This window comes from Salvelinus alpinus, chromosome 7 (genome assembly GCF_045679555.1).
Source record: "Salvelinus alpinus chromosome 7, SLU_Salpinus.1, whole genome shotgun sequence".
Classification (NCBI taxonomy): Eukaryota; Metazoa; Chordata; class Actinopteri; order Salmoniformes; family Salmonidae; genus Salvelinus; species Salvelinus alpinus.
Window position 1 is genome coordinate 61051646 of NC_092092.1, and position 14113 is coordinate 61065758.

The 14113-nt window shown below is 48.0% G+C and overlaps 1 protein-coding gene across 4 annotated transcripts in view; it reads right to left on the reverse strand.

The window, feature by feature from the left end:
* The window catches only part of LOC139581403 (A-type potassium channel modulatory protein KCNIP1-like), a 59099-nt gene that overhangs the window by 24774 nt on the left and 20212 nt on the right, over positions 1-14113 (reverse strand). The window contains exon 1 of one of the 4 annotated variants that reach the window (XM_071411126.1): positions 1656-2277. The exons of the other annotated variants lie outside the window; for them this stretch is intronic. Within the exon in view, the coding sequence (XP_071267227.1) occupies positions 1656-1725 (70 nt within the window). The 5' untranslated portion in view covers positions 1726-2277. Of the gene's footprint in view, positions 1-1655; positions 2278-14113 lie in introns of those variants that run through there. 4 annotated transcript variants of the gene reach the window in all.

Sequence of the window (14113 nt, forward strand, 5' to 3'; positions counted from 1 at the left end):
CACAAATTACCGCAGGTGTTACCTCTCTCTCTCACCCACACATTACGTCAGGTGTTACCTCTCTCTCTCACTCACACATTACCTCAGGTGTTACCTCTCTCTCTCACCCACACATTACCTCAGGTGTTACCTCTCTCTCAAACACACAATACCTCTCACACACACATTATCTCAGGTGTTACCTCTCTCTCTTACACACACATTACCTCAGGTGTTACCTCTCTCTCACACACACATTACCTCAGGTGTTACCTCTCTCTCATACACACATTACCTCAGGTGTTATCTCTCTCTCTCACACACATTATCTCAGGTGTTACCTCTCTCTCTCACACACATTACCTCAGGTGTTACCTCTCTCTCTCACACATTACCTCAGGTGTTACCTCTCTCTCACACACACACATTACCTCAGGTGTTACCTCTCTCTCTCTCACACACATTACCGCAGGTGTTTACCTCTCTCTCACACACACATTACCTCAGGTGTTACCTCTCTCTCACACACATTACCTCAGGTGTTACCTCTCTCTCACACACATACACTACCTCAGGTTTTACCTCTCTCTCACACATTACCTCAAGTGTTACCTCCCTTTCTCACACACACATTACCTCAGGTGTTACCTCTCTCTCTCACACACATTATCTCAGGTGTTACCTCTCAGAGACACACCCATTACCTCAGTGGTACCTCTCTCTCACACACACACACCCATTACCTCAGTGGTACCTCTCTCTCACACACACACACATTACCTCAGGTGTTACCTCTCTCTCACACACACACATTACCTCAGGTGTTACCTCTCTCACACATGATCTCAGGTGTTACCTCTCTCTCACACACACACATTACCTCAGGTGTTACCTCTCTCTCTCACACATTATCTCAGGTGTTACCTCTCTCTCTCACACATTACCTCAGGTGTTACCTCTCTCACACATGATCTCAGGTGTTACCTCTCTCTCACACACACACATTACCTCAGGTGTTACCTCTCTCACGCATGATCTCAGGTGTTACCTCTCTCTCTCACACATTATCTCAGGTGTTACCTCTCTCTCTCACACATTACCTCAGGTGTTACCTCTCTCTCTCACACATTACCAAAGGTGTTACCTCTCTCACAGACACACATTACCTCAGGTGGTACCTCTCTCTCTCTCACACACATTACCTCAGGTGGTACCTCTCTCTCACACACACACATTACCTCAGGTGGTACCTCTCTCACACACACACATTCAACAGATGCTTCCATGGAATAGTGACTTAATGATGATGAATATTATTATTATTATTATGTGTGTGTGTGTGTGACTTTGTATTGTTTGCATGCGTTGTAGATAGGTGTAGGTTGTGTTGTTTTCATAAATGTGTGTATGTGAGTGCTAGCATCCTTTTTTAAGTGTGTGTGTGTGTGTGTGTGTGTGTGTGTGTGTGTGTGTGTGTGTGTGTGTGTGTGTGTGTGTGTGTGTGTGTGTGTGTGTGTGTGTGTGTGTGTGTGTGTGTGTGTGTGTGTGTGTGTGTGTGTGTGTGTGTGTGTGTGTGTGTGTGTGTGTGTGTGTGTGTGTGTGTGTGTGTGCGCGCGTGCGTGCGTGCGTGTGTGTGTGTGTGTTTGTGTGTGTGTGTGTGTGTACGTGTGTCTCACCTCTGGATGGCCTCCTCCTCTCCCCCTTGGTCCTCTCCCCCATGGTTAACGTGCCCACAACAGCGCCCATGTTGTCACCGTGGAAACAGTCTTGTCTACGTTCTGTCTGTCTACAGAGGTCCGTAACGTGTCTGACAGTTAGCTCTCACACTGCCTCCCTCACTCCCTCTCTCTCTCTGTCCCTCTCTCCACTCATCCTGTCATCTGACTCTCTGAATGGTTTTCCTCAACGACGCCCCGCTTTCTTTCTTTCGTTCTTTTACTCTCTCGATCTATGTGGAGCCTCGAAGGTCCTTTCCCTCTCTCTGCCTCTGCTTCTCCCTCTTCTCTCTCTACCCCTCCCTCCTTTCTCACCTTCTCTCTCTCCCTATCTCTCCTCTCATCTCTCCTCTCTTCCTATCTCTCCCTAGCTCTCCTCTCTTCCTATCTCTCCCTAGCTCTCCTCTCTTCCTATCTCTCCTCTCTTCCTATCTCTCCCTAGTTCTCCTCTCTTCCTATCTCTCCTCTCTTCCTATCTCTCCCTAGCTCTCCTCTCTTCCTATCTCTCCTCTCTTCCTATGTCTCCCTAGCTCTCCTCTCTTCCTATCTCTCCTCTCTTCCTATCTCTCCCTATCTCTCCTCTCTTCCTATCTGTCCCTATCTGTCCTTCTCTCTCCCCATCTCTCCTTCTCTATCCCTATCTCTTCTCTCTCTCTATCTCTCCTATCTCTCCCCTATCTCTCCTTCTCTCGCCCTCTCTCCTTCTCTCTCCCTCTCTCTCCTTCTCTCCCTCTCTCCCTCCCTCCTTCTCCCCTTCTCTCTCATTCTCTCTCCCGCTTTCATCCTCTCTCGCCGTCTTTCATCCTCTCTCGCCCTCTCTCCCTATCTCCCTCTCTCCCTATCTCCCTCTCTCCCTCTCTCCTTCTCTCTCCTTCTCTCTCCCTAGCTCTCCTTCTCTCTCCTCCTCTCTCCCTCTCCCCTTCTCTCTCATTATCTCCCTATCTCTCCCTCTCGCCTTCTTTCTCTCTCTCTTTCTCTCTCCCTATCTCTCCTTCGCTCTCCTTCTCGCTCCCTCTCTCTCCTTCTCTCTCCTTCTTACTCCCTCTCTCCTTCTCTCCTTCTTTCTCCCTCTCTCTCCCTCTCCCCCTCTATCCCTCTCTCTTTCTCTCTCTCTCTCCCTCTCTCTCATTCTCTCTCTCTGTCTCCCCATCTCTCCCTCTCCCCTTCTCTCTCACTCTCTCCCTCACCCCTTCTCTCTCATTCTCTATCTCCCTATATCTCCCTCTCGCCTTCTCTCTCACTCTCTCCCTCTCCCCTTCTCTCACATTTTCTCTCGCTATCTCCCTATATCTCCCTCTTTCCTTCTCTCTCACTCTCTCTCCCTCTCTCTCCTTCTCTCTCCTTTGCTCTCCTTCTCTCTCCCTCTCATTCTCTCTCCCTATCTCTCCCTCTCTCCTCTCTCCTTCGCTCTCCATCTCTCTCCTTCTCTCTCCCTCTCTCCTTCTCACTCCTTCTCTCTCGCCTTCTCTCTCACTCTCTCCCTATCTCTCCCTCTCCCCTTCTCTCTCATTATCTCCCTATCTCTCCCTCTCGCCTTCTTTCTCTCTCTCTTTCTCTCTCCCTATCTCTCCTTCGCTCTCCTTCTCTCTCTCCCTCCCTCTCCTTCTCTCCTTCGCTCTCCCTATCTCTCCTTCTCTCTCTCCTTCTCTCTCCTTCTCTCCTTTTCTCTCCCTATCTCTCCCTATCTCTCCCTCTCTCTCCTTCTCTCTCCTTCTCTCTCCCCATCTCTCTCCTTCTCTCTCCCTCTCTCTCCCTCTCTCTCCCTCTCTCTCCCTCTTTCATCCTCTCTCTCCTTCTTTCATCCTCTCTCTCCCTCTTTCATACTCTCTCGCCCTCTTTCATCCTCTCTCCCTATCTCTCCCTCTCTCCTTCTCTCTCCTTCTCTCTCCCTAGCTCTCCTTCTCTCTCCTCCTCTCTCCCTCTCCCCTTCTCTCTCATTATCTCCCTATCTCTCCCTCTCACCTTCTTTCTCTCTCTCTTTCTCTCTCCCTAGCTCTCCTTCTCTCTCCTCCTCTCTCCCTCTCCCCTTCTCTCTCATTATCTCCCTATCTCTCCCTCTCTCCTTCTTACTCCCTCTCTCTTTCTCTCCTTCTTTCTCCCTCTCTCTCCCTCTCTCTCACTCTCTCCCCTCTCCCTCTCTCCTTCTCTCTCCTTCTCTCCCCTTCTCTCTCCCTCTCTCTCCCTCTCTCCTTCTCTTTCCTTCACTCTCCCTCTCTCTCCCGCTCTCCTTCTCTCTCCACCTCTCCTTCTCTCTCCCTCTCTCTCCCTCTCTCTCCTTCTCTCTCCCTCTCTCTCCCTCTCTCTCCCTCTCTCTCCTTCTCTCTCCTTCTCACTCCTTCTCACTCCCTTTCTCCTTCGCTCTCCCTCTCTCTCTCCCTCCCCTGTTACTCATTTGTAGTTGTTGCTGTGTTCCTCCCACCTGCCACCTCCCTCCTCTAGAACACTGAAAAGCCTGAATCATTGAATCAGAGTCAGTAAATCAGTAAGAGGTTGATTCATTGAATCATAGATCATATGACTCAATGACTCATAGTACGAGAAGAGCCGAGTTCGGATTTCAGTACTGTTACACCATTCCATCCACCTGAGAATAAAACTGTAATTTAAACACACACACGCAGATACACACGCCCCTCCATAAAACAATTATTCATATATTTGAACTAAACTGATTACAGACATGATCATACTGTCACACAGACACCTTTACACACATATTCTCCTCCCTCTCTTCTCCCCCTCCTCCCCCTCTTCGCCCCCCACACACAGCACTCATACCACATGTAAGCACACACATCAACCATACCACTGATCACCCACTACATGCATCATCCATCTATAAAAACATACCAGGATAGAGAAGAAGATGGAGACAGAAAAGAGGGGAGAGGGTGGGGATGGGGGGGAGAAGGAGTGTGGGGATGGGGGAATGAAGGAGTGTGGGGATGGGGGGGAGAAGGAGTGTGGGGAAGGGGGAGAGAAGGAGTGTGGGGATGGGGGAGAGAAGGAGTGTGGGGATGGGGGAGAGAAGGAGTGTGGGGATGGGGGAGAGAAGGAGTGTGGGGATGGGGGAATGAAGGAGTGTGGGGATGGGGGGAGAAGGAGTGTGGGGATGGGGGAGAGAAGGAGTGTGGGGATGGGGGAATGAAGGAGTGTGGGGATGGGGGGAGAAGGAGTGTGGGGATGGGGGAGAGAAGGAGTGTGGGGATGGGGGAGAGAAGGAGTGTGGGGATGGGGGAGAGAAGGAGTGTGGGGATGGGGGAGAGAAGGAGTGTGGGGATGGGGGAGAGAAGGAGTGTGGGGATGGGGGAGAGAAGGAGTGTGGGGATGGGGGAGAGAAGGAGTGTGGGGATGGGGGAGAGAAGGAGTGTGGGGATGGGGGAGAGAAGGAGTGTGGGGATGGGGGAGAGAAGGAGTGTGGGGATGGGGGAGAGAAGGAGTGTGGGGATGGGGAGAGAATGAGTGCGGGGAAGGGAGAGAAGGAGTGTGAGGAAGGGGGAGAAGGAGTGTGGGGATGGGGGAATGAAGGAGTGTGGGGATGGGGGAGAGAATGAGTGTGGGGAAGGGGGAGAGAAGGAGTGTGGGGAAGGGGGAATGAAGGAGTGTGAGGAAGGGGGAGAGAAGAAGTGTGGGGATGGGGGAGAGAAGGAGTGTGGTGATGGGGGAGAGAATGAGTGTGGGGATGGGGGAGAGAAGGAGTGTGGGGATGGGGGAGAGAAGGAGTGTGGGGATGGGGGAATGAAGGAGTGTGGGGATGGGGGAGAGAAGGAGTGTGGGGATATTTTTTTTTATCTTTCTTTTTCTCTCACAAAAGTAGTGCACTGCGCCAATACTAGTCCTGTATTAGCCGACTGATATAGCGGACTGATATGGCCGACTGATATGGCCGACTGATATGGCCGACTGATATGGCCGACTGATATGGCCGACTGATATAGCCGACTGATATAGCCGACTGATATAGCGGACTGATATAGCCGACTGATATAGCGGATTGATATGGCCGACTGATATGGCCGACTGATATGGCCGACTGATATGGCCGACTGATATGGCCGACTGATATAGCCGACTGATATAGCGGACTGATATGGCCGACTGATATGGCCGACTGATATTGCGGAATGATATAGCCGACAGTACCACGGGCCCCAAAAAATATATTCTAGATGGAGAACTGGAGAGAGGGAGAGGTGGAACAAAGATCCTCACACAGTGTGCTGTGAGCTATGCTTGCCAAGGCCATTAGTCAAGAAGCAACTTTAACCAACGAACATCATTATAGGAAGAAAATTGTACAATACACTGAACACCATGTGTGAATATACAAAACTTTGCTCGTTAATCAAATACACTAACTCTGAGATCTTAAAACAGCATGTATGCATAGCCTGAGTACGACAGTTCTGGTCAAGTGAGCCAAGGCTCTTTTATGTATAATACATCAGGAGTCTTAATGAGTTAATCCACAGATTGAGACTAAAGAATGTTAGTTGTAAAATGGTATAACAATTACTATACATAGGAATATAAACTGACTATACAGAACATTAGGAACACCTTCCTAATATTGAGTTGCACCCCCCTTTACTCTCAGAACAGACTCATTTCGTTAGGGCATGGACTCTACACGGTGTCGACACACACACACACACACACACACACACACACACACACACACACACACACACACACACACACACACACACACACACACACACACACACACACACACACACACACACACACACACACACACACACACACACACACACACACACACACACACACACACACACACGACTACATAACAAATGGGTCAGTTCAGTTGTCAGCCACAACTCAGTTTGAGCTCTGACTCATTTGCCCCCTGTTGGTTAGGGCAGTCACATAGGCCTCTCTTCACAGCACAACAGTCATGACCACAGTTATTTACAGTCACACATCATGTAACATGCCACTGAGCAACTGAAACATAATCACTCAAGCTCACAGAAACACGGCGGAACAAATGAGGGAAAGACCACACTGCAGGCATGCCACACATCCTGGATGAATTGTTGGAGCATATAGCTCATTACCATAGAACTGGGCAGGGACGTCACTCTTCTCAGAAATTCTGTCTGGAGATTTAGGATGTTTGAATATTTCTGATGTCCCTAATCTCCTCAGCTTTACTTCTCACATCTACATTCCTGGCGGTCAGAAAAATTCAGCCCCTCTCTCGGGGGCCAATGACATTTGAATAGGAAGTGTTTATCATTAAACACCAACACGTTTCAGCACACCAGCTTTAATCAGGGTGCCTTTCACATGACTGAATAGGCTTCTCACATGACTCACTCAGGCTCCTCAGGGATTGGATATGAAATGAAAAGAGACTGGAAACTCTGTGGAGGATAGTGAACTTAAGCTTGGCTACCACTCAGCAATCAGACCCACACACATCAAGCAATTTATACTGAACAAAAATACATACACAACATGCAATCATTTAAAAGATTTTACTGAGTTACAGCTCAAATAAGGAAATCAGTCCTTTGAAATAAATTCGTTAGGCCCTAATCTATGGATTTCACATGACTGGGAATACAGATATACATCTGTTGGTCACAGATACCTTAACAAAATAAAGTATGGCCGTGGATCAGAAAACCAGTCAGTATCTGGTGTGACTGTGGCCTGTGGAAGGTTGTCCCACTCCTCTTCAATGGCTGTGCGAAATTGCTGTATATTAGCGGGAACTGGAACACGTTGTCGATCCAGAGCATCCCAAACATGCTCCATGGGTGACATGTCTGGTGAGTATGCAGGTCATGGAAGAACTGGGACATTTTCAGCTTCCAGGAATTGTGTATAGATCCTTGCGACATGGGGCCGTGCATTACATTTACATTTACATTTAAGTAATTTAGCAGACGCTCTTATCCAGAGCGACTTACAAATTGGTGCATTCACCTTATGATATCCAGTGGAACAACCACTTTACAATAGTGCATCTAACTCTTTTAAGGGGGGAGGGGGGGGTTAGAAGGATTACTTTATCCTATCCTAGGTATTCCTTAAAGAGGTGGGGTTTCAGGTGTCTCCGGAAGGTGGTGATTGACTCCGCTGACCTGGCGTCGTGAGGGAGTTTGTTCCACCATTGGGGTGCCAGAGCAGCGAACAGTTTTGACTGGGCTGAGCGGGAACTGTACTTCCTCAGAGGTAGGGAGGCGAGCAGGCCAGAGGTGGATGAACGCAGTGCCCTTGTTTGGGTGTAGGGCCTGATCAGAGCCTGAAGGTACGGAGGTGCCGTTCCCCTCACAGCTCCGTAGGCAAGCACCATGGTCTTGTAGCGGATGCGAGCTTCAACTGGAAGCCAGTGGAGAGAGCGGAGGAGCGGGGTGACGTGAGAGAACTTGGGAAGGTTGAACACCAGACGGGCTGCTGCGTTCTGGATGAGTTGTAGGGGTTTAATGGCACAGGCAGGGAGCCCAGCCAACAGCGAGTTGCAGTAATCCAGACGGGAGATGACAAGTGCCTGGATTAGGACCTGCGCCGCTTCCTGTGTGAGGCAGGGTCGTACTCTGCGAATGTTGTAGAGCATGAACCTACAGGAACGGGTCACCGCCTTGATGTTAGTTGAGAACGACAGGGTGTTGTCCAGGATCACGCCAAGGTTCTTAGCACTCTGGGAGGAGGACATAATGGAGTTGTCAACCGTGATGGCGAGATCATGGAACGGGCAGTCCTTCCCCGGGAGGAAGAGCAGCTCCGTCTTGCCGAGGTTCAGCTGAAACATGAGGTGATAGCGTGGGATGAATGGCACGACAATGGGCCTCAGGATCTCGTCACGGTATCTCTGTGCATTCAAATTGCCATTGATAAAATACAATTGTGTTCGTTGTTTGTAGCTTATGCATGCCCATACCATTACCCCACCTTCACCATGGGGAACTCTGTTCAAAACATTGACATCAGCAAACCACTCGCCCACACAACACCGTACACGTGGCCTGCGGTTGTCCAGTTGGACGTACTGCACAATTCTCAAAAATGACATTGGAGGTGGCTTATGGTAGAGAAATTAACATTAAATTCTCTGGTGGACATTCCTGCAGTCAGCATGCCAATTGCACGCTGCCTCAAAACTTGAGACATCTGTGGCAGTGTGTTGTGTGACAAAACTTTTATTGTCCCCAGAATAAGGTGCACCTCTGTAATGATCATGCTGCTTAATCAGCTTCTTGATATGCCACACCCGTCAGGTGGGTGGGTTATCTTAGCAAAGGATAAATGCTCACTAACAGGGATCTAAACAAATTAGCTTTTTGTGCATGTGGAACATTTCTGGGATCTTTATTTCAGATCATGTAACATGGGATCAACACTTTACATGTTGCGTTTATATTTTTGTTCACGGAAAATACGGTACACAGACACCGGAAAATGCATGTGCACACGTGAATACACACATGCACGCATGCACAGACAAACATGCACTTGCATGCACACACACAGTGCTGCAGGCAGTGGATTATCACCCCTGGATGAAGCCATGTGACTAATAAAGCTCTTTGGCAGTTCTAACACAGCGCTGTGGGCAGTGGATTATCACCACTGGATGGAGCCATGTGACTAATAAAGCACTTTGGCAGTTCTAACTAATCCTTGTGGTGTCTGTTGATGTGAGGGGATGAGGGGGGTTACTGATGAAGCTGGAGGAGCGGAGAGGAGAGAAGAGGAGAGGAGCGAAGAGAAGAGAAGAGGAGAGGAGAGGAGCAGAGAGGAGCAGAGAGGAGAGGAGAGGAGAGGAGCAGAGCGGAGCGGAGAGGAGCGGAGCGGAGCGGAGCGGAGAGGAGAGGAGAGGAGAGGAGAAGAGAGGAGAGGAGAAGAGAGGAGAGGAGCAGAGAGGAGAGGAGCAGAGAGGAGAGGAGAGAGGCGCAGAGAGGAGAGGCGCAGAGAGGATAGGAGATGTGCTCTTCTGATACTGCTGATGTAGCCTCTTTAGCCTGTGGCTGAGGGAGATATTAACCCAAAGACACACTCACTACACACACACTACCCTAGACTAGATAGCCCCACACTCACAGAACAAGATTAGCCCAACACATGTTTCAAAGCCAGCGATGAGCTTAGTGTAGCATGCAGTGTGGCTGTCCCTATCAGACCTGATAACGACAGATAGAGGAAGTTTGCATATAGAGTGAGAAGTGGAGAGAGAACAGGGAAGAGAAATCGTTTGACAGAGTGTGTGAGAGAGAGAAGAGGGATGAAAAATTGTTTGACAGAGTGTGTGAGAGAGAGAAGAGGGATGAGAAATTGTTTGACAGAGAGAGCAAACTAGAATGCTATTTGGCCCTAAACAGAGAGCACACAGTGGCAGAATACCTGACCACTGTGACTGACCCAAACTTAAGGAAAGCTTTGACTATGTACAGACTCAGTGAGCATAGCCTTGCATTTGAGAAAGGTTGCCGTAGGCAGACATGGCTCTCAAGAGAAGACAGGCTATGTGCACACTGCCCACAAAATGAGGTGGAAACTGAGCTGCACTTCCTAACCTCCTGCCAACTATTTGTACATCGTTACAACACTGTATATAGACATAATATATGAAATGTCTGTATTCTTTTGGAACTTTTGTGAGTGTAATATTTACAGTTCATTTTTTATTGTTTATTTCACTTCATTTCACGTTTTTATCTATTTCACTAGCTTTGGCAATGTAGACATATGTTTCCCATGCCAATAAAGACCCTTGATTTGAATTGAGAGAAAGACGGGGGGGGGGGGGGGGGGGGGGATTAGTGATGGGTTTCTTGCTGCTATGTTTTTGTTGTTACAGGAAATCATTCCTATTGGAAGTAGTGTGTTGTGAGGTGACAGAAGATAACTGCATCATGTTCCCTGAGGCTCTTCAGAAGAAGCCATCTGTTATTATTGCCGGAGCTATGACCTCCTGCTGTACTGACTACGATCAACACCTCTCAGCAGACCTCCTCTTCTCTCTACCTCTGTCTACCTTGGTTAACCGCCTCTCTCTCTTTACATCTACCTACCTCTGTTAACAGAGGTAGATAGAGGTAAAGAGAGAAGAGGTTAACAGAGGTAGATGTAGAGAGAGGAGGTTAACAGAGGTAGGTAGATGGACGTAGAGAGAGGTTAACCAAGGTAGATGTAGAGAGAGGAGGTTAACAGAAGTAGGTAGATGGACGTAGAGAGAGGAGGTTAACCAAGGTAGTTGTAGAGAGAGAGAGGAGGTTAACCAAGGTAGACAGAGGTAGAGAGAAGAGGTTTTAACCTCCTCTCTCTACCTCTCTACATCTACCTCTGTTAACCTCCTCTCTCTAACCTCCTCTCTCTACCTCATCTACCTACCTCTGTTAACCTCTTCTCTTCTGTTTTTGGTAGGTTTCCAAACTACATTCCTTCCATCTATAGCATTTCTTAATATTACTCAGTTCCTTTGGCTTTGATGCCTCATGATTGAGTATTGCTCTGTTCAAGTAGACTGTGATTTAGCTGTGGTCTGATAGGGATGTCAGTGGACTGACTGTGAACGCTCTGAGAGACTCTGGGTTGAGGTCAGTGATAAAGTAGTCTACAGTACTACTGCCAAGAGATGAGCTATAGGTGTACCTACCATAGGACTCTCCTTGAAGCCTTCCATTGACTATGTACATACCCAGCGCGCGACAGAGCTGCAGGACTTGTGACCGTTTTTGTTGGTTATGTTGTCATAGTTGTGCCTAGGTGGGCATATGGGGGAGGGAATGATGTCATCTCCAGGCAGGTGTTTGTCCCCCTGTGTGCTGAGGGTGTCAGGTTCTTGTCCAGTTCTGGCATTTAGGTCACCACAGACTAGTACATGTCCCTGGGCCTGGAAATGATTGATTTCCCCCTCCAGGATGGAGAAGCTGTCTTCATTAAACTATGGGGCTTCTAGTGGGGGGATATAGGTAGCACACAGGAGGACATTTTTCTCTGTTAGGATCATTTCCTTTTGAATTTCTAGCCAGATGTAAAATGTTCCTGTTTTGATTAATTTAATGGAGTGAGTTAGGTCTGCTCTATACCAAATTAGCATACCCCCTGAGTCTCTTCCCTGTCTCACAACTGGTAGTTTGGTGGATGGGACAACCAGCTCTCTGTAACCTAGAGGGCAACCAGTGGGTCCATCTCCTCTATACCAGGTGTCTTGCAGGATGACAACGTCTGTATTACCGATTTCTTTGGTGAAGTCCAGGTTCCTGCTCTTTAGGCCAAAGGCAGATGACCCCAGGCCTTGGATATTCCAGGATGAGATAGTGAAGGCTTTGTGTTCCATAAAGTGTCCAATATTGTTGGTCGTGTGGTTTGGCCTCAGGCCAGTTAGAGTGAGCAGAGCCTGCTGAGCATCTGGTACATGCCATTGGCTTGGGCTAGTGTAAGAGTGGGGGTTGGGCTTGTTTGCCTGCTCACGGTCTGGGCATATGTGTGACTTCTTTGCGGGGGTGGGGTGCATGGGATGGGCAGGAGGGGCATGGGTCTGATCTGAGGGGGCCTAAATGGGGTGTGGGCATGGTTGAATTGGGAGGGTGTTGATTGGTTGGGGTGGGGTTGTGTATGTGGCTGGTGGTGTTGTGATCTAGATGTAGGTCCTCTCAGTGTGGGTCCTCTATGTGTAGGTCCCCCCCTCCCGTCAGATGGCCAGCAGAGGGACTGAAGGCTCCCCAAAGCCCTGGTGGTTCCTGCTTGTCCCTGGGTACATCTCAAATGGCACCCTATTCTCTACATAGTGCACTACTAAATATGGTGCTCTGGTGAACAGAAATAGAGCACTATATATAAATAGTCTGCCTTGGGACGCAGCCCCTGCTTCCGTTGAGCTAGATCCTGGAGGTTGAAGCTTCTGCAGGGATACACCTTGTTTTTATCACAGATTTCGTTTCTTAGGAGCTTGTAGCTCTGCTTTCTGCTATTGTAATTCTGTTCAAATTGTACCGTTTCAGATCCAGCATGTTCTGATTCAGGAATAGATCGTGGATTAACAGTTTATAGTAATGGATAATGCTCCTGTAGACCCAGTTTCTGTTGGTTTAGTATTTTTAGCTCTATGTATGGGAGTTCTATGCTCTCAATTTCTGTGTCCAATGGTGAGTGACAATCTGTAGTCAGCAGACACGCCACAGCCTATGGCTGACGGATTACAGTGATTACCTGAACACAACATAAGGGGCTAGAAAGATGCCCCTTAAGACCAACAGACACAGACACACACACACACACACACACATACACACACACACACAATTTCCTGTCCTTGTAAGACACTGGTAGACAGAACGCAGGTTTTGTTTTAATGAGCAGAAGCAGAGACGTGGAGGCTAGTGAATACCATCACCTTTTATAGACATTATCCCAACCCTCTCTATTTACCTTAGCAGTATGCTGTCTACACACACACACACACACGCACACACACACACACACACACACACACACACACGCACACACACACACACACACACACACACGGACACACACAATGTGTACAGAAAACAGAAGAAGCTGACTCTATGGTATAGTGCTAGTGCTGAAACCAGTCAGTCACTCACAGACTGTAGTCTACAAGTAATCATATTCACTCACACACTGTATTCTACAAGTAATCATATTCACTCACCGACTGTATTCTACAAGTAATCATATTCACTCACACACTGTATTCTACAAGTAATCATATTCACTCACCGACTGTATTCTACAAGTAATCATATTCACTCACACACTGTATTCTACAAGTAATCAGATTCACTCACAGACTGTAGCCTATAAGTAATCATATTCACTCAGACTGTATTCTATAAGTAATCATGTTCACTCACAGACTGTATTCTACATTTAAATGTAATCACATATGCATAAACAACTGATAAATCATGAATTGACACTGACACTAATGGATGCTAGTCCATATGCAGTACATGCAGACACATATGTGCATAATTTAGCCTATACATACACTCAATGTACAAAACATTAAGAACACCTTCCTAATATGGAGTTTCATCCCCTTTTCGTCCTCAGAATAGACTCAATTCGTCGGGGCATGGACTCTACAAGGTGTCGAAAGAGTTCCACGGGGATGCTGGCCAATGTTCACTCCAATGCTTCCCACGGTTGTGTCAAGTTGGCTGGATGTCCTTTGAGTGGTGGACCATTCTTGATACACACAGGAAACTGTTGAGCAGGAAAAAAACAGCAGCTTTGCAGTTCTTGACACAAACCTGTGTGCCTGGCACCAACTACCATACCCAATGCAAAGGCATTTCAATCTTTTGTCTTGCCCATTCACCCTTTGAATGGCACACATACACAATCCAGGTCTCAATGGTCTCAAAGCTTAAACATCCTTCTTTAACCTGTCCCCTCCCCTTCATCTACTGTACACT